Here is a 20445-nt window from a genome sequence, read left to right on the forward strand (position 1 = left end):
TTTTCTCTATGAATCCATTCCAACCAGCCATATGCTTTTTTGCAACTCATGACCCCTTTTCTTCCTTTATTCTTATTGATCATTTCATGAGGAATTAAAATATTATTAATAATTCACCTTTCCAACACAAAGGCACACAGTCCGTTGTGAAGTTGAAGTACCCATTTTACAAGTAGAACGGCACCCGCATCAACGCAATGTCTTGAATTTTTACGTGGATATTTTTTTTTTGGATTCCCCTATAAAGCCAGAAAAATATGATAAAAGAAACTATTAAATTCACAGGAGATTGTAATTGGCAAAGCATTTATGGTTTCGGTATCATAGATTTCTCCTTTTTTTTATTAGGAACTGAAATCAGATTTGATTTGTTATTAAAGGATACGAACAAACTGTCAAACAAGAATTAGGCAACAGTACGTATGATAGCCCCAAATGGTTGAAACTTCCAAAATTTAAAATCTTTAATTTGTCTTGGAGAGAGAGAGATTTTAACATAACTTGATATATTAATCATATTAAGTGACGGACATAAACATGATGGTTTCATATACGACAGGAGGATTTTTTTTTCTTTTCAATACAATGAAAATATGCCTTCGTAAAAAAACAATGAAAATAGAAAGATGGAGACTTAATTTAACCCTTTCGTACAATCTTCAGCCTCTTCACACAGTCCACAAATTCCCTGTCCAGATTCATCAAAAACTCCTGTCAACAAATGCGGTGAAAATTCAACATAACGAGTACAAACTCCACAAATTAAACAATTCTAGCCGTACAATTTCGTGCTGGATTGAGCTTGCCATCACCGTCCACCTGGACCCCACATTGTTCTTCATGGACGGTGATCTTGGCGCCCTTATGCAGTTATACCCTAAACCAGTACGGCTAACAACTACCATTTCCCATTTCACATTGCAGTGTCTGGATTGTGGAGGACATTTACGTTCTGATTCTAGGCAATATGAATACAGAAATAGGTGTTCGTATTCCCATCCGCTCAAAGATTACATCCACCTTAACACAGTCTTTTGAAAGAAACCGAGAAACAATAACTGAAATTCAAACTAGCTAATGAGAAACTGAAGATCATACTTCCAGGGCAAATCACCAGCAGTCCTCCAGTTCTCATCTGAGTCTTTGTAAAACAAAGAAAACTTTGAACCATCCTCAAACAATCGCAACCCAGATGCACAGTGTCTACCTGAAACGAAAAACGAAACAAAAAAAAAAAAAGCTTCATTCCAATCATATATCTCTACGGAAGGATCATGTACTGAGATTAGTACTACTTACCAAACATGTATTCCAGTTGAATTGCAAGGCTGGAGTAACTGGTATGGTCAAGCATGCTAACTTTCCTGCCAACAACAACACCTTCCATGTTTACCTTCACATAAGCCTGTTGTTCCTTACTGAGCACTCCCTCCGCTTCATCGCTGCAATGCGTCATCATTGGACGTCCCAAGTTCGAACTTTCTGTGTGCAAATTTAGTTGCAATTGATCACCACATCCTGCACTGCTTACAACTGTTCCACACAAAGTTTTTAGTCAGCACAGTTGTTATGATTACTGGCACCTGCTGCTGCTAATAGTACTACCATTTCCAGACGCTAAACTAAAAGAGAATAACCGTGCAAAGCCACAAACCAACATTATTTGATTCTAGTTGAGATGAGCAGCTGTTTATATAGCATATACTGAATGAATTAGCCAACTAGCTTATACAAAATCCTGATGTTAATATTCCGAAACCCAAGTAAGAAAGCATTCAACCTATAAGGAAAAAAAGATATCCAAATTCCACCTCCAGAAAGTAGATATCTAAGAAGCAAATGGGTGTAAACATGAGAAAATAGCTGCCTACAATGTCCTGACGGTCCTGACAAATAGCAGGACTCTGGATGGAGAGAAGTTCCGAGACTCAAATCCAGATCAAGAATCATATTGTTCTCCTCTGCTTGATGGAAGCCAAAAGAGTTATGAGAACTCATCGGAAGAAAGCAAAAGGCTCAGCAAATTCAGAGAATGAGCGTCGTAAAAAAATCTCATAAACCATATATTTATGAGACATTTCTAGGTGCATATTTATATCGCTTTCAGCAGGCAATAAATCAGAGCTTGCGCTCAACAATGGGGGCAAGTAGGACCAACAGAATGGACGCCCACCGAGTAAGCCACCTCCTCACCCATCATCAATCATTGATGAGTGCTTATCTTTATCTGCTGCATTCAACATGCAATAACACGAGCACCACAAGAGGGATTGGCCCGACTGATATTGCCAAAAGTGGATTTTGATCCTGCAACCCATCATGGAAACAAGGATTGACATCTTAGGTTTAAAAGCAGAAGCATCCGACAAACTCTGATTATGGAAGAGACTGAAAAGACATTGTAAAGGGCTCATTTGAAGAATGAAGAATTTATTAACATGGAATAACAAGATTACTCCATGAAGTATAATACCCATAATTTAATTATTAAAATACTACAATAGTCCAAAAAATAATGGAATAGCAGCATTTTCATCCATGCCAAACAATAATTTATGACCCTGTTCCACTGTCATAGCTGTCATTAGACAAAATGACATGAACCATGTGAACTTTCCCGGGGAACAGTTCATAAGCACCAAAACTTACAAACTGCTCTGTGCAGTGACCAAGCAACAGCACTAGCAAAAAATATCAGCTATTGTAATGGATGACTGAATATAAGAACATTGAAAAGATAAAACATTAATTGACGAGTAACTCGTTTGATAGCGTCATTCAAAATTCTTGTAAAAGTAACAAGGGCCATTTATGGCGAAGTTAGGAAGACGTCTTGTCCTCGCGTGAGAACTGAGACCTAGAAGATACATTTTCCTCCAGATTTCCAATTTGAAATCGAACTGTCCTGAAGGTAGCGCAGACTGAGATTCACGCAATCTCATTATTTTGTCTCTTAACCTCTGCATAAACTCCGAATTGGCTCCGAGGCTTTCCTTGACAGAAGGAGCTGGAGCCTCCACCAGCTTATCTGCTTTTGCAGCTTCCTCAATCAGGGCAATTAGAGTCCTTAAACAATCCTTTCTAATTTCTATCATCTTCCCGATGCTCAAACCTGAAAAAAACATATATACATATTAAAATGGTAAGCCAGGTACCTTGTCCCCATTAGTGACACCCAAAGAATAGTAGAAAGGAGAAGCAACAATAAATATACATCTACCTCGAAAGAGAGAACCAAAGTAAGCAACAACATCTGGCACAAGCACTCCACTTCCTATTCTTGTTTCTTGTTCTTATTTCCTTTTTCACATTACGAAAAATTGTAGGCGGTCAAGATTAATGTAAACAAAAATAAATAAATAAATAAGCCAGTCAACAGGAAACCTTTCAACATGTCTCAGTGCAAATGCAGGAAAGGCAAAAAGAGGACATGAAACAAAGTACAAAATCATTAGCTCAATAACACTTTCTAGTTTTAAGTGGTAAGTAGGGTTTCACAATTTAATCTTTCATCTCCACAGTCATCATCACTGAATTTTAGGGGTAAAACAAATAGCTAATAAATTTGGATTAATTATCTAAGATGGCATTTTAACCCCATATAGTTGCAATAAGGCATGGATGATGATGATGATCTAAGATGATGTTTGGATAAGCTTTTTTTAATATAATTTTGTGCTTCAGGCAGCAAAAAAGAGATTAAGTGTTTGGTAAAGCATGCTTTCAAAAGCAGATTCCTTGAAAGCAAAAGCCTAACCAGAACAAAAAGCATGAAGCAAATACTAGGCTACTTCGTGTTTCAGCTGCATGCTTTCAGCCAAATATACTTTTCACAAAACACAGTAAGGCATAATCATATGCAGCTTTACCACATGTGATACAAACATGAAAGGTGCAAATGTGGCAAATATATGCCACATGGCAAAATATATACCACGTTTATGTCTAAATATATAACACATAACAGAATATATATATATATATATATATATATTATGATGTGTGGCAAAATTTATCACATGACAAAATATATTCCTAGGACTGTCAATTTGTCAGGTCTTCCTAACAGAACTGAACTGGCCAAACTGATTATATCAGTTCTGGTTCTGTGGCTTTGTCTTGATTAATAATTGGGTTGAGATCGACTCTTGCTATTCCAAACCGATTCAGACCCAAAACAATTGTGGTCTCGCGGTTTTCTTGTATTTTTTGTTATATTTTGTCATATCCAAAAGGGTATAAGATAATCTGGGTTAAAAATACTTGTTTCAGCAACATATAAGCAGTTTACTCTTTTACTGTCATTTTTATATTATGATTATATTATTAAAAATAAAGTTTAAATTATTATTATCATAGATAATTATAGATCCCAAGTATAATCAGGTCAGACACGATTGTCCACCTGATTAATAATTGGGACGGTTCTGGGTAAGAATTAATAATCGGTATGCCACATGGCAAAATTTGTGAGTTGTGACATTAATTTGTGCCACATAGCATAACTATGATTGCTTTTTACAGCCCTTCTGTGCACCACATGGCATGTCCAATTTAATGCCATGTGACATCTTAAAAAGTATAAAGACTTCCAAGACATGTGGATCTGCCATGTGGCAAGATGAGCAAGACAAGTCATTTCTATATTACAAATTTCAAAAAAAAAAGGTCGATACAAAGAATTTATGTCACATGTGGTAAAACAATCTATTGTTTAGCTTTCACTAAACAAATATGCACGAGTCCCGCTAGCATATCATAACCAAACACTTATTTGTGCTTTTACTTTCAAAATAGCTTGTTTTGAAAACAATATTTACCAAACTGTAAAAGCATATAGTAAAAGCACAAAAACAGCGCAAGGTGCCAACTGGCCGGTTGGTAAGGTCTCCCGCTAGTTGTAACGAAGACTTGAGATTGATTGAATCCTGCTTGGGTTGGGGGTCATGGGTTTGGGGGATGAACTACCCCTGTTGTGTAACCCCATGACATGAAAAGAAGAAGAAAAAGAAGAGAACGCAAAAACAGCTTATTGGTTTTGTTCTTAAAATTAAAAAAAAAAAAAAAAAAACACACAAAAGCAAATGCTTATCCAAACACAATGTAAGTCATTCCCTGGCCGGAAAATAAACAGCTCAGAAGATAAAGGTAAAAATTGCATTTTAACTTGCCTCTCGCTGGTTATTGTAAGCTCATCTTTTCCAGGATGATCACGTTTCCAACCAATTCTCTTAACCGGCAGAATGCATGCTTTGAAAGTCCGAGTTCTTTCACAGTTACATGAGTTTCCTGTTCTTGGGGTGCCACGCATCACCACCAGGAGAAAAGACAACCCTTGTTTGCCACCTCAAAATCGGCCCCTCACCAGGTGGGACATCAAAGTCCTTTTTCTTGTCTGGCACAGAGGTCTCATCGAACTGTGGGAGTCCTGCCTCCATTATTTAGCACATTCCAGAACCATCTTATCCTCAAACTCCGTGAATATATATTTGATAGGCTTCTTCAGGTTCAAGTTCTCTCCTTTCACACATATCCCCAAGCTCATTGTACTTTGCTTCCACCTTTGTTTTATTCCATCTGAAATCATAACAAATATAAAAGCAGTTTTGCAACTTCCAAGGGAACTCTACCAGAAAAGCTCATACTAAGCCAATACCAGATGACATACTGCAACAGAATCCTACCAATATTCCTAAAGATCAATTGAAATTTATGGGACAAAAATGCTTGTTATAGAGCATGAAATGACACATAAAAGCATGAAATTGTTCTGTCTATTTCTCTGCATTGTTTTAATAATAATGAGGCAGCCATTACTACTGATAGTTAAAGATTACAAGAGAGTTTCAGCTAGAGTCAAAGTATGAGCAGCCTGGTTCTTTTCTCTATTTACAAAAACAAAAAAGACTTTGGTGAACTTCTTTAACAGCTCGATGATCTTCGATTGATGAAGGCGTTCTATCTATTTAGTGGGGATGACTCGGGTTCTGCAAAAAGGATTCCAGTTGCTTGGAGTCACTATATACTGCGACCATAGCTACATTCTGGGTTGAAGCTGCCTCTAGACCTGCCACAAGGGCCCTTAGTTCTGCATTGTATGGATTGATATAAGTTTCATTTAGGTTCAAAGTACTTACATGCTTGACAATGTTGGTATTTTCTTAGAGAAACTTGCTGCTTTCAACTGCAATTCCATTTTGAATGGAAACAGTTAATTTTATTGATTGTGAGAAACTTTCTACCACAAAGCAGCTACCAAGGCAAATTGTTGCTAGCATATCACAAAAGGTGGGGCCTTTATTTCTGAATCTACAAGTAGGTGTTTGATTTTAGGACTTCAAGAGGAAGCATGAGCAGTAAGAACAAAAAAATGTGTTCATAGATCATTTCAATATGCCTAAAATGCAAGTCTAGACAACGATTGCAGCGCCTTGAGAACCTGTTGCAGAGGGAGATTCCACCAGAACAAGAGGTTTTGAAACTATGACAGGTTTAGAGTGGGTTTTTTTTTTTTTCTAACTAGGATCGGAAAGAGTTAGAAACTGTGGGGGCTTCTGAGGTGGTCATAAGTAAACTTATTTCAACTTCAGATGGCCCATGCCACTTCTCGCATTATAATGACTGGGCTTTGGGCCTATGCCACTAAAAACATTAGATTTAATATGTAATATTTAATATTTATATTCTATAACATATAATATATGTTATAATTTATATAAAATATAAAACAATTATATAAAATAAAACACACACACATGTATATAGATAGACAGAGAGAGAGAGAGGGAGAGAGAGATCTGGAAATTTGCAGGCCAGGCTGGGTCAGTCTGGAAATGATCACCCTTATTAAGGAGGTTAAATAAATAGCATTTGCGAAAAGCAGCTGATTCAGACCATGGTTCAAAATGTCCACATATTTCTTAATATTTCCACAACATAATGACATATGTACATTTTCATGGGTACCAACAAAAAAATATTACTGGAATTGATGTATTTCACACGCCACAGTACACTGTGTATTGTGTAATACACAAGATGCTATTATAACCAAGGTTCAAAATATCAAGACACCTGAATATGACTGGAACGTGTGTATCAGGGGTTTGACCAACATGCATCCTTTTTTTAGGTTTTTTTTTCAAAATTTTACAAGGGGGCGGTTTTAACAAGGCCTACCCCTGAAAATATTAAAATTTTAAAGTACTTAACATTTCATGCATCACGGTATCAGGGTTGGGACCAATATGATACGATACGCCCAATTCACCCCGATACATGACAAAAGCTTATAGAAACAGTAGTTTGGACTCACTCCATTACGTTGTTTTGACTCTGAAAGCTTATAGGACAACTTTGCAGCATATTATTTTGTCTATTAACCTTTTTCTCAGCTTTGCTTGATGGTTTGGATTTTGGAACAAGATAATAATTTAAAAGGGTGTACATTTGCTTCTTTTATCATTTTATAAACTATCATACTCTATTTTGCATATTTCACAATACTTTCACCATGTCTATAATTTTTATCATATTTCTACAAGACATTTCCAACATGTTTCCTATATTTGGATGACCAATACTTCAACCAACACCAACATTTTCGTGCTGCTAGGCATTTTCTCCTTTCCTAGCAACTAGGAAGAGGTGCTTACGATGTATCATAATAAATTCCCTTTGATCTTGCTAGTGATCATGATAAAAAATTCAAAAGAATGCAAGTTAATAGACATTGGACAGATATTGTTGCTGACATATTTATTAAAAAATGTAATCCATGAAGGAACTTATAAAAATGAAAGAGAAATTTTGTTCCATTTTGCAAGCTAGTGAACAATACGGTGTGTTAGCAAGGATCAAAATATTGACATGCACCGATACCAAAAATTGGGAATCAGTGCATATCGATAGACCGATACATTTTTTATTCTATCAGCCTCAATAATTCTCAAACAGGCTTAGAGGGATACCTTCTATCATCCCAAATGTTCAAAACCCCCAAACCCTGTGTATTTTAGTGTATCCATGACCTTGGATACAGACACATTGATATTTTGATTCTTGGGGTGTAGCTCAATTATTGGCAGCTTGAGGTACCCATTTCACACTTATCCTCAATTGCCCCAATATATTTTTTATTTTCCTGATCATATTCCCGTATTTTCAAGCGCCGTCCTAATTGCTCTCCAACCATATTGTGACTACCTTAGAATTCCCTTCAATGATGATGTGTGTGTACTGTGTAGCTCAATGGCTTTGCTTTTCTAAGACCCATCAGGGCAGCCATAACCATAAGTACTGCTCTTGTTGATTCTCCCACCTCAATTGGACCTGAGTATACCTCCATTGTATCCCTTCATTATTTCTGATCACGACTCCAATCTCTGACATCCCCGGGTCGCCTAGGCTGTAGCCATCAAAATTAATCTTCACAAAGGGCAACGGTGATGGGCTCCAAATAGCAGATTTTTGCTTCCTTCCGGTGGAGGAATCAACCACCGTTTTCCAATTTCTACAGATATCATTTATGGAAAAAGGACAATAATTCTAGAGTAACCTAGGTACGAACACCAAATTGATGTAATAGACAATGCGCAGATCAGAAAATAACAGGGATAACAGGGATAACAAACAATTTTAAAATACCGGGGAGGAGCATATATCCCAGCTGAGCATTTCCTCAAGAATCTCCTCACACTCCTTAGCATCCTTGAGGTACCCTTCTCTTGCGGTCATCCATGTTAAAGTACTCATCCTTTACCATTCTCTTCTCGACGATCTGCCTCGCATTGTACACATTGTCAATCTCTTCATCGGTGTCATACAGCTCCTCAAAATCCGATTCGAACTCTTTGTCCTTAACATCGTCCAGAGACTTCTGCCGAAGCTCCTCCATCAATCCGTCGTCGGTCTCCTCGTGATTCCCACGTAACCTTCTGGTGAGGATAGCTTCCATGATCGACGGCAGCGCCTCTTCATCCCCCTTGAAATACCTCTCTATCCGCTGACGGAGCTCTGCATAAATTGACAATGCAGTCACAGAAACCCAAGAATCAAGAACAGAAAACAAAAACTTCACTCGGTTCTTTATTACTACCTTTGTTGTTGATGTCTTCGACATCAATGGAGATCTCTTTTTCCTTTGGTTCATCGATGTCTTTCTTCTGTGCCTGGGTTAAGCTGGTTTCAGAAACAGGGGGATTTTCATTGGAAGAATCATTTTCAGATGAGAGGTGGGAGGGGGAGTGGAAGAAATAAGGTTTGGTCTGAAATTCCTAGTGAAAAGAGCACGCTAGTGTATTGAGATGTGCATTTAAGCAGATATCGTCTCATTGCTTGGGGATTTCGTTAGGGTTTAAGCGGCAATGCTCTCTCTCTCTCTCTCTCTCTCTCTCTCTCTCTCTCTCTCTCTCTAAATGCAAAAGAGAGTCGCGGGAAAGACCCAACGTTTTGAGTAACAACTAACAAGTTAGAACTTAGAACCCGTTGGCGCAGGTGGACGGCCCATTAAAGAGGGTCATGGGCCGAGTTAACAGTCTCGAGTAAGCAGGGGCCCAGACCGGTCCACAATCTGGGCCTTGGCCAAGCATCAGGCCTTCCGGGCCTAAAGGTTGCCTAGGTGGGTCCCCAGCTCACAAAGCCGAAAGCAGCCACGGCCCCACGGAAAAGCCCTCCCGAAAGGGCACTCAGGATCTCAGGCCTCGTTTTAAGGGTTTAAGCTTTGGTTGAGTTATTATAGTTGAGCTTCTTTCCACTAACTGATTGAAAAAAATAGTCACTTTTTGACCTCTCCGGATTTTTCACCAAAAAATTGCTTTCATAGAACTTTTGAGTCTTCTCCACCTTGCAAGGGCAAAAAGTAGCAATGTGAAAGCATTCCCAAAGTTAAGATTTTGGGACGGCCTAGGAATGTATGGACGAATTGGTGGAGTTCATATCTCCACCCCACAGCACATTCCCGCATCATCATCGGGAGATGTTCCCAATACACGGCGGGGATATGCTGTTGTGGGGCGGGATGTTGTGGGGAGGAGATGTGGTCTTGAATTGGTGAGCCCAAAATGAGTAAATGAGCATAAAACACTCATTTGAAACTTCATGAATAGGTGGGCTCAAGGGCCCAGATGTGAACCGGGCCAACTGGTTGGACCAGTGACATGATGACCCAATGACCATCCGTGGTCCCGGTTAGTGATCTGTTTTTATGATCAAAACAAACGAACTGCCTGGCTAACCACAGTGAGCACTTCAGTTTTGTAACAACACTAAAAGGCTCAGTTTGAAAAGAGTACTGATGCAAATATGTACAGTACAAACACATAAAATAATACAAAATATAAGATTTTTGCACTCTACATATTTGCATTTGTACTCCTTCCAAACTGAGCCAAATAAGCATTTCAGGCTTTTTTTTCGACTCCTAGTTGGTTAGATGATCCACCAGATTGGTTTTTGAACGCTTCAGGAGGCCCGTCTTGTTAATGGCAGACTAGCAGTTAGTTTCATCTTTGTATGGCAAAAGATTGCTTCTGTTTTCTTATCAAAAACATAGAAGCCCTTAGGGCCTACCAATCCCAAATGGGCTCACTGGTCAAATTTTAGTATATGAATCACAGAATACTTTTTAGCCCAATGTAACGTCCATTACCATTAAAGGACTCTTAAGAAGAAGGCCCGCCCTCGTTGAATCGAAATATGCATATGATCAGAAAGTACTGTTTGGTGCTACTGCAGTAGCCACAGATTATTCACTTTCCTGTGTCAACTTGTTGAATAACTCTATTCCAAGCAGCAAGCTCTTGGGAGACAGAAACAGCCCCCCCACCCCCACCAAAGCGGTTTTTTGATTCAGATTCTTTTCCTCTGGATCGTAACCCTGCATCTTGATGTTGACTTGCACAAACTCCATAATCCATCGATTTCGGATCTTCTGTCCATATGAATTCTATTCACGTCTATTCACATAACATCACAGTTATACATAAAGAATCTCATCTACCTACATGGTATTATACACTGGGAGATGTTCCATTGCACAGGAGTAATGTGTTGTGGATAAACGTGATCAGAGTTTTTATGTGCAGGAAAAACGAAGTCAGATCCAAAAGAGTCGAGAATAACAAAGCTTTTTGGACGCCAGTGAGTCGTCGTAATCGAATAAGCATGCTTCATTGGTACAATGTTGGGGGACTTGGGGGATGGTCCCTCGTCCCTCGACCAGCTGCTTCTCTCTCTTGTCTCAAATATCAATGCCTGCAGTCAAGGAAATTTAATTACATCGTCAGCGATGTTTCTGTGTCTTGCATTTTCTAGACGGAAATGCTTTGTCTTTCTATGATTGTTTGGCTGTGACATACTGACTTGTGATCAACTCCATCAGAAGAAGTAACGTAAGAGAGATATAGAACTTCAATGTAGCAATCTTCTGATTCTTCTCTGCTTTACACGGTTAATAAACTTTTCCCTTTAAACTTTTTTAAGGGCAACTTATTTTTCTTTGTAAAAGGTAGAAAAGTAGGATCGTTTCTCCAACTTGAAAGTAGGAAAGTGTCAAACTATGGAACTTCAAAAAGAAGAAAAAAACGTATAACTCAACACTTGGAGTAATCAGCGCTTCAGAAGGATCCCACATTTCTTACTCATTTTTCCTATCCACTTTCTACCCTGCAGTAAATTGGTGTCACACATCTCTTAACACCCCACATCCCACAACACATCCTTGCACTCCCAACGATGGCATCATCATTTTTAGTATATCATCCGGAGATATTCCCAATACATGGTGGAAATGTGCTGTGAAAAGTTGTGAGATGCCCTCTTGTGGGGCACAAATGTAAACTCTATGAGTAGAAATCCCCGTTGCTTATGCACCTTTTGTATTTCTTTTTTCCTTGTAGCACTACCTTCAAAAAAGTTTGTTCAATTAATTAACTCCACCAACTATTTCAATAAAATCCAAATCCATACTAAACCATGAAAATAATACATGAATATGTTAAAAAAAAAGAAAAAAACTAAATAATGTTTATTAAAAGTTCATTGCTCTTTTTGGCAGTAAATGCTAGTCTGGAAGTGGAAAAACTGGAAAAGAAAAAAAAAAAAAAAAGGAAAAAATCATTTCTACAACAGAAGCACAAAACCCTAAGTTAGGCTTTCTGCTTTGCGGCCTTAAAGTGTTTTGGGTTTAGAATAGCATTTTGAAAAGTAATTTTTGCCAAAGGTTCAAGACACTTTTTTCTGGCTCAATTTTATTTTCCAAATTCCATAGCACCAAAGCAAAAAGTTTATCCAAACAAAAGATAATTATTCGTACCACTGTAAATTAAATTAATTGCAAAAAATACTGGACCACTCCCAAGAGACTGAAACAGGTGAGTGAAGGAATAGCCCAACTTTTGTCTTTTCAGGAATCTGCTTCAGAATTTCAAAAGCAAAGGACGACTGGTTTCAATTCGGGTATCACTCACCACTGGGTACAAATTCTGCGCCTTTGCGACCTTGTTGGGCTCATTTCTTATTTTACGTCTTACATTACATCGTAGCAATGTCCAAGAAAATACATTACAAAATACAAAAAAAAAAAGAAAAAAAAAACAAATGCCTTTTTAGAGTTCAGTCCACTAGAATTTATAAATTAATTTTTCAAGGCTGTCGTTTATTTTGTCGATGTAAAAATATATTGATGGAATTCAACATCAATCGATTTAAGTGAATAAATTATTATAATCAAAGGTGTGATTATTAATATAAATATTTATGTCGATTTATTTTACATTGATTATTAATGTAAAACTCTACTATAAATAAAATGTTACATCAATTTTTTATATGAAATTGCACCCCACTCAAACATCGATAAATATGGACTAGGGTTAAAATTTTACACCAACCTCTATTTATATAGAAAACAAATCAGCCCAAATGTACTAATCACCCACCCACACCCCTAAACATCGTTCATTCCCCGTCAATTGAGAATCTCTCCCCTCTACGCTGATTCAACCTTATTATCTCCGAATATTCTGAGATGGACTGAACTCAAATTACCCCCAAAAACAAATAGCACCTCTGAGCCTGGGATATATATAACTTTCTGGTTCCGTGCCGACTCTGCATTCCAGCTAATGCGTTCAATCACGCATCCAACAGCCGATAGGTGGGATCCAAAAGCTAAAGTAATCAACATATAATTAATACTCACACGTGTGATTGATGTCGTATTATGATTTTTGAACCGCTGTTGATTTAGATGGTCGGACTATTCGGATCTAAGTAATCGATTCCGTTTTACTTTAAATTTGGTCTTTCGCCATTGAATTGGTTAATAATTTGTTTAATAATTTTTATTGTCTTTTATTTTAATATTTTTATTAGATAGACCTTCTATTCAAATCGGACGGTCAAATTATTGACCCAAAAATTGATGGTTAGAACAGTTTCAATTTTGGGTCAATTTTTAAATTATTGTATTGTATTGAGCATATATTTGACCATCAGACTCAATTTGAAAAAAATACAAAAAACAAATTTATACTGTTTAAAAACATATAAAATACAAGGGTTTATATTCTCTCTCTCTATATATATATATTTATAAACCTTCTAAATGGAGCTTCATTTTCAGACGCAAGGATGCAAAACAAATTAATGCAGGGACCCAGTGAGAGCTTTGTTGCATACTTTGGCCTCCACTCCCAATTTCTAAACCTCGAATTTAAAGAGTCGAGAAAAGCAAGACAATTTAGGATTTGGTTCGTGATTGGAATTGGAATTCGAATGGTTCATTCCCCCACCTGTTATGTTTACGTGAGAATTGAAATGGGATTCCTGGCGATACTTGTTGATTCATCTACAAGTCGAAATCAAAATCCAATCAATCACAAACCAACAACTCAACTCCCATACTGCACATTCAACCAGCAATCTCCAACAACCAATCAATCACAATTCAACCAACAACCTCTCAATTTTAGCAATTCACACATCCAACAGCTTCCAAACAAATTGTATGAGTATGACACGAATTTGAAAAACAGATAAAAATAAGTAAAAAAAAGAATGATCCGATACTAACCTGAGGTGATACTGGTTGTATAGCTCAAATCATAATTATAAATAAATAAATGCAAATTTTACGTCTGATTAAGATTTGTACTGCAAACAGGGCCTTAGAGGGTGCTCTCAAACATATATGGTTTTACTTTTAAATACAAAAAGAGTTGCCACATAAGCATAAACAATTAGGAGAAATCTATGGTATTGGAAAGACATAATACAAAAGGGCTCCGACCAATCAAAACCTAGTTTAGATCTCCTTATAACCACTTCTTCAAGGTACATCGCAGCAGCACATTGTAAACATCTCCCATACTTAATCTTTTAATTCATGGGAAGATGTCTCCAATGCACCGCTGCCAGTGCTATGAGGTGAATGTGGAAAGGATTCTGTGAGGTGGAAATCCAAATTCATCAAAACCACCCCATGAATTTGATAAATAACCAATCAGTTACTATTTTGTGATACTGATTAATTGGTAGGAGCTTCTCTGTTATCATAGTTGAACCCAAACAATTATCTATATTCTATAATTACATCTCCGCAGTCGGTTCCTAATTTGACGATATCCAGTGATCTCATTTGATACCATTGATGAAACCAGTTCTAGGAATTTCAACCCTATTTCAACCCTATCCAGTGGATATATACTTTTCCCTACCCCCCTCCCCTATGGGGTGGGTTTTTTTTTTTTTTCTTTTTTTTTGAATGATGAGTTTTGGGATTCTACAACCCGTACAAATATGGGTAGGATATAATATTAGGCTAAGCCCAATCCTCCCCAACCCACATATTTTTGGAAAGCATGTAAGTTTTATGTAATACATGTTGAATTTAATAATGTTTTCAATTTTATGTAAAGGGCAATTGATAGCTTGTGTTTTTACATGTCTTAATCAAATAATTGGAAATTTTGTTGTTTATTTGTGTTATTTTACTAAGTTATTGCTTATATATGAGAGGAAATAATAAGAAATTATATGTGGATTCTAAACCCAATCCGCCCCTACCCTTGAATGTAAGGCATATAAATTTTGTAATATACTACCCCCCCCTCTTGTTATAGGACTGGGTTATACACCAAAAATACCCCCATCAAAGGGAATGTGATGAGCTGATCAAAGGTGAATTCATTTTTATCTTCTATTGCGAAACCAGAAAGATATGGTATCAAAAATGCTTATGACCAATGCATGAACTTGGATCTCTTCCAAATAGAAGTAAGGATTAAAGAAATTGTATCATGTATCGTATCAGATAGTTTTTACATGGATATGGATACACTTTGGAAATGCACAGAAACAAACAAAATATATATAAATTATTGGACACTTTAGGGAAAAATACATAAATTCCATAAATATGTAAATAACACTAAGCTTAAGGTCAAAATAGTCACAAATATGATATAAATACATAAGAAATGTATACTTTAATAGTATATATGAAAAAATATATTACAATTAATAATGTATAAATATCATAAAATTTTGTTGAATAATCCATCAATAAAGAGTCAAAGGCACAAAACATATGCAACTATTGTATTTTAATTATTATATAAATTATTTTCTATTTTACTATTTTTACTTTTTAACATTAACAAAATAGTTAACTAAATACTAAATTTTCAAATGTTTGGTAAACAGCATTTTGTATTTTTGTAAACAATAAATATGTTATTATAGATATAATTTAAAATATCAATTAATAGTTTATAAAAATATATAATCTTAAAATACATCAAATCTATTAAAATTTCTAAGATACATATCATGTGAAAATTCACAATTTTATTATTCCATTGTTATAATTATTCTATTATTAATATTTTTATTTGTATAAATTTCTTGAGAGTAAAAATCATTTTTTATGTAATTGTTGATTTGATAGGTTAATTATTCCATTACTATTTATAAAATACTAATTTTGAATATTATTCCTTTTAATTTTCTGTTTTGTTAAACATAAACATATGCTATTTGTATGGATTGCATGTTGAAATAAAAGTTATTTTATTTCATTTATTATCACAACTTGTAAGTTGATTTAGTTGCTTAAGGTTGTGCTCAAAGAAGGTACTAACTGTTATGAAAAAAAAAAAAAAACTATAATTTCTAATGAAGGCATGCACCAGCTTTTGTATTGTTCATACCGGTATGTACTCACCTATACAACCCGATACAACCAAGCATGTCATGCATGACTTAGTGGATACATTATGTCTCCTTTGATTTTTGGTAAGTTATTTACTTGGGTAAATGCAATTATCTGGGTAAAATTTTCAGGAAACACTTATCTGAATAAGTTCATTTACCCATGTTCTTTTATTTCCTAGGTAAATAAGGTAATGATCATTTTAGTCACAAAAATCCATTATTAAAAAGGGCATTTTTGTCCCATTCAAGTGTTAGCAACTTTTGCCCTAGATGAAAAAGTTATTTACCCACCTAGAATATGGGTATTATTTACCCAAAAAATAAACTTTCCCTAATGGCCACATAAATCTAAAAAATGAACATGGGATTCTTAGTCAATAGAAACCAAAACCCCATTGACCAACTTTCCCCCCTCTCAGAATCTAAAAAAAAAAAAAAAAAAAACCCTATAAGTAATAGCAAATCCCGTGTTAATGTGACCCAATATAAATATAATCATATTGATACTTAAATCCTTGAATAAAAGCTATGCACATCTGAGCCGCTCATCACCTATACATTTAAGATCTATTTGGGTTACAGTCAAAATCGGAATCAAAATTGGTTAAAATAAATTTTCATTCCTAGTAGAGGGGGAGGAATAACCATTCCCATTCCCTCAAATGGAAAATGGAGATAGAATTATGACTCCGCTTAACGAAACAGTTGAATGAAAATGAATAATTTGGATTCTATTCCCGCAAACTAGATGGACTCTTATATTAAATTTTGTTTGCAGAAGATGGTATTTATTAAAATTCACGAGGGTTTTGATCCATGAAAATTGAAAACCCTTTCGGTAGAATGTCTTTTGGACGGCAGGAACCCTAATTTTTTTCGCTGTGTTGAGGGAATCCGGGGCGAGGACCAATTATTTTAGGACAAAATCCGCGACAGGGGCATTCACTACAGACCACAGTGACACTCATCAATCACCACGACAGGGGCATTCATCACTCGTCAGTTCTCACAGTGACAGGGGCATTCACCAATCACCACCCTTTTTTTCCTTCTCAAAAGTGGGTCAAGGATACAGCATCTGACACGATTCAGAATTCAGATCATATCGTCGCGCTACTGCCGACTGCAGTGGTGACGATTTCGCCAAAGTTAGTGATTTGACCGCCAGAACTGAAGGAAGACTTGAGGTCCCACAACATAGCAACATCTATGGGGAGGTCCATCCTCTAATGATGGAATCAATAAATTTCCAATTATTACATAGTAGAAAAGAAGAAGATAAATCAAGAGGTCTATTATGTTAAGTTGATTTCTGTCTTAATTCCAGATAATACGTCCTTCTGGCTACTGGCTTCTTCTCTTTCTTCTCTCCTGAAACTGGTATGGGCCTTGATTATTAGGTTTTAATCCGACAAGACCCAATTATAATTGACAGTATATTTTAATCTTTAATTTGATAACAAATCTATTTATTTTTTAAGTTGATACATCTGGACATTTTAATATGTTATTACAAGAAGAAAATGGTATTAGGAGGGTATCATTGTAATATGCATATAATTGGTTTGGTCTTTTGGTTCGAAACAATCTAAACTGATCCCAACCCAATTATAATTGGGACATATGATACAGACCCAAACCTAGGGCTGTGAATGGATTCTGAAAGTCTAAGATCCAATCTCATTATTCTGAATTTAGATGACGTGTTTATATAATTAGATTAGATTTGAATTTTGTAATCTAATCTAATTAATAACTGGATTGGATGTGGATTTGTTTTTATCCGATTTGATTAAAATTTGAGTTTAATTATATTATAATATTTATTAATTTTAATATATAAAATTTATATAATTCTATTTAAAATTATAAAAAAAATATTTTATATATTATATTATATATGAAATTATATATACAAATTGAAAAAAAGTAATTAACTTTTTAGTTTTTCTATGGACTTGAAAAATAAATAAATAGAGTTAAATTAAACCCAATTTCAATTTAAGACCATTAAGATGTGAATTCGAATCCTAAATTGTCAAATCCAATCAGATTTTTGATCCGATTTGAATGTCATTTTTCAAGAATTAGGTCAAACTCAGGTTTTGCTAAATCCGATTCAAATCCAATCCATTTATAGCCCTATCCATACCCTAAAATCAGACTTGACCTTAGGATAGGCCACCAAAGGTTTGAATCTTAAGGTTGGACTTGAGTTGACATTCGACATGACCCAACTTGCCCTAATTGCGCTCCTAGTTTAGAATAAATTGCATTTGCATCCCTAATAGGAGTATAATTATCAATTATAATTGGGTATGGTCCCACAGTCCTGATTTTAGACCCTACATCTAGTTGGGAATTGGCTCTGCACTAGGGGTGCAACTTAGGACCATCCTTGTTTTTTTGGCAATCAACTTTAAGATACAAATTTCAAGCTTGGGCTTGACTCAATTGAATTTATGAATCTTATTTTTGTATAGTTATTTTTTGTTGGGCTTCGTCAACAAATTTGTGTCTGGGCACGCTTAAATTGGGTTGGATTCAAATTGGGTCAAGCCGGGCTCAAGCTAAATGAGTTCTCAATCTAAGCCAAAAAATCAAGCCACATGTGCAAACACACTCTCGCCTAATACCATTTTTCTTGAAAATATGAATTTGGCAAATTTGATGTTTCTTAAAGAGCAAGGACACTCTCGTCTGTTGAATTGTTAGAATTAAAAAATATATATATTTATTTCTTTATTTAATTTTTCACCGAAAAAAAAAGAAATATTTGTTAGTTAGTTATATTCTTGGGAAGCAAGCAATATAAACCCTAACTAGGTGGAGGGGCCGAGGATCCTTCCATATATATCTATGGAACATATATTATTTGGCTTCTAAAAAAAATTGTTATCCGTTGTGGGTAGCAGCGATCTTTGGTGAGAATGGAGAGACAGCAAGAGGTGTAGTTTTGATGCATAGAGATCGCTTAATTGGCCGGCATTCTTCATTGAAGTTACACACCTCTTCCTACCTGTTTCTCCCCTCTCGCTTCTCTCTCATTCATATCCCCCCCGATCGACCTAGGACAATGAGGTCAGGCGTTGCATGCATGGATGAGTTCTGGGATGATATGTGAAATCATGACATCGTCAACATTCAAGACTGCTTGTGTGGTTCAATCGTCACGTACAGCAGATAATTAAAGTAGTTTCGAATGTTGGAGTTAGTGCATCCTTAAATTATATAATATATATTCATGGAAATACATAGAAGCCTTAGAATTAATAATCATTCACTTGTTTCAGATTTTTTCTTGTCGTGTAACATGGAGGGAAGTTAACATCTTATGTAATTTGTTATTACCAAATTAAAATCTGATCGATCTTTTGTTATGGCCTTCAAGTTTCAAAGAATTCCTTTCTTTTTGACGTGTGATAATGTCATTGCTCGATATCTAAAATGTGTGTGTGTGTGAGAGGCGAAACACTACTCCAATAGGTGTTTGCGCCAAAGTGTATATACTAAAATTGGTGAAATTAAGAACCCACAAACCCGTTAAGGCTTTAGAATTGATCGGAAAGATGATGGGTCTTTCTTTATGAACGACAGACAATCAAATGATGACTGGTTTGGAAGTGGAAGAAACTGCATTAATGGAGGGCATTTGCCTGGCTTCTTCTCTTGAGGGCAACGCATGCAATGTCTATTGTTCAGTTCCTGGTTGGATGATTCTAAGAAATCTCTTTGACAAATCCACATTATGAATTATACTACAGGACTCATATTTATTCATTAAGTGCATTCAATCTGGTTCAAGTCACTTACACTTCTAGCTAGGACCACTATTGAAGCTGCTTACGTACTTATGGGGAATTTGTGTCTGGGCCCGTTGAACTAGTTTTAACTGTCGGTAGCCCTATTAGGGCAGCCAACTAACAAATATGCTGTCACGAGTAAGATTCCTTGGTCCTCTATTTGTTTGGAATGACTGAACAATATAGCCCAAAAGGCAATTTCAGAGTATATATATAATGCTTGTTTCTATCCGTGCTTAGAGGTAATCAAAGACTCAAGAAGTCAACAAATCTGCTTTTGCTTTTTGTAGCTTCTAAATTCGCTAATAAACAACATTAGCCAAGGGCCAAGGCCATAAGTACCACCCCATCACATTTATCAAGAAATCCATTAAGAAAAACACAAAGAGTACAAACATACAAGACAAAAAACTATCGACCCTTTTTC

General features: G+C 36.0%; 1 protein-coding gene and 1 pseudogene across 6 annotated transcripts; both read right to left on the reverse strand.

Moving 5' to 3' along the window:
• Positions 1-489: 489 nt before the first annotated feature.
• Positions 490-5075, reverse strand: LOC148863717 (auxin-responsive protein IAA32-like). Of its 6 annotated transcripts, none has more exons than XM_088981449.1 (5): positions 3221-5075; positions 1872-3112; positions 1300-1533; positions 1099-1203; positions 490-688 (listed from the first exon to the last, which is right to left on the reverse strand). In XM_088981449.1, exons 2-5 carry the CDS (start codon positions 1996-1998, stop codon positions 669-671), a joined length of 486 nt encoding a protein of 161 aa, XP_088837575.1. In that variant the 5' UTR covers positions 1999-3112; positions 3221-5075; the 3' UTR covers positions 490-668. The 6 variants fall into 6 exon arrangements, with proteins under 6 accessions (XP_088837575.1, XP_088837572.1, XP_088837574.1 ...); XM_088981446.1 differs by having other exon boundaries at positions 490-711; XM_088981448.1 differs by having other exon boundaries at positions 1099-1207.
• Positions 2190-9964, reverse strand: LOC148863718 (uncharacterized; annotated as a pseudogene).
• Between the last annotated feature and the right edge of the window lie 10481 nt (positions 9965-20445).

Source organism: Nelumbo lutea, chromosome 3 (assembly GCF_056320005.1).
Source record: "Nelumbo lutea isolate HS-2025 chromosome 3, American lotus-T2T, whole genome shotgun sequence".
In the NCBI taxonomy this organism is placed as follows: domain Eukaryota; kingdom Viridiplantae; phylum Streptophyta; class Magnoliopsida; order Proteales; family Nelumbonaceae; genus Nelumbo; species Nelumbo lutea.

What these genes read in the sequence shown, in the direction of transcription:
- LOC148863717 (XM_088981444.1), bottom strand. Translation starts at nt 1,998, where the DNA reads ATGAGTTCTCATAACTCTTTTGGCTTCCATCAAGCAGAGGAGAACAAT. An exon ending in TAGATATCTACTTTCTGGAG is followed by an intron (nt 1,534 to 1,811) that starts GTGGAATTTGGA and finishes TGTGTGGAACAG; the next exon opens with TTGTAAGCAGTGCAGGATGT. An exon ending in TCAACTGGAATACATGTTTG is followed by an intron (nt 1,208 to 1,299) that starts GTAAGTAGTACT and finishes TTTTCGTTTCAG; the next exon opens with GTAGACACTGTGCATCTGGG.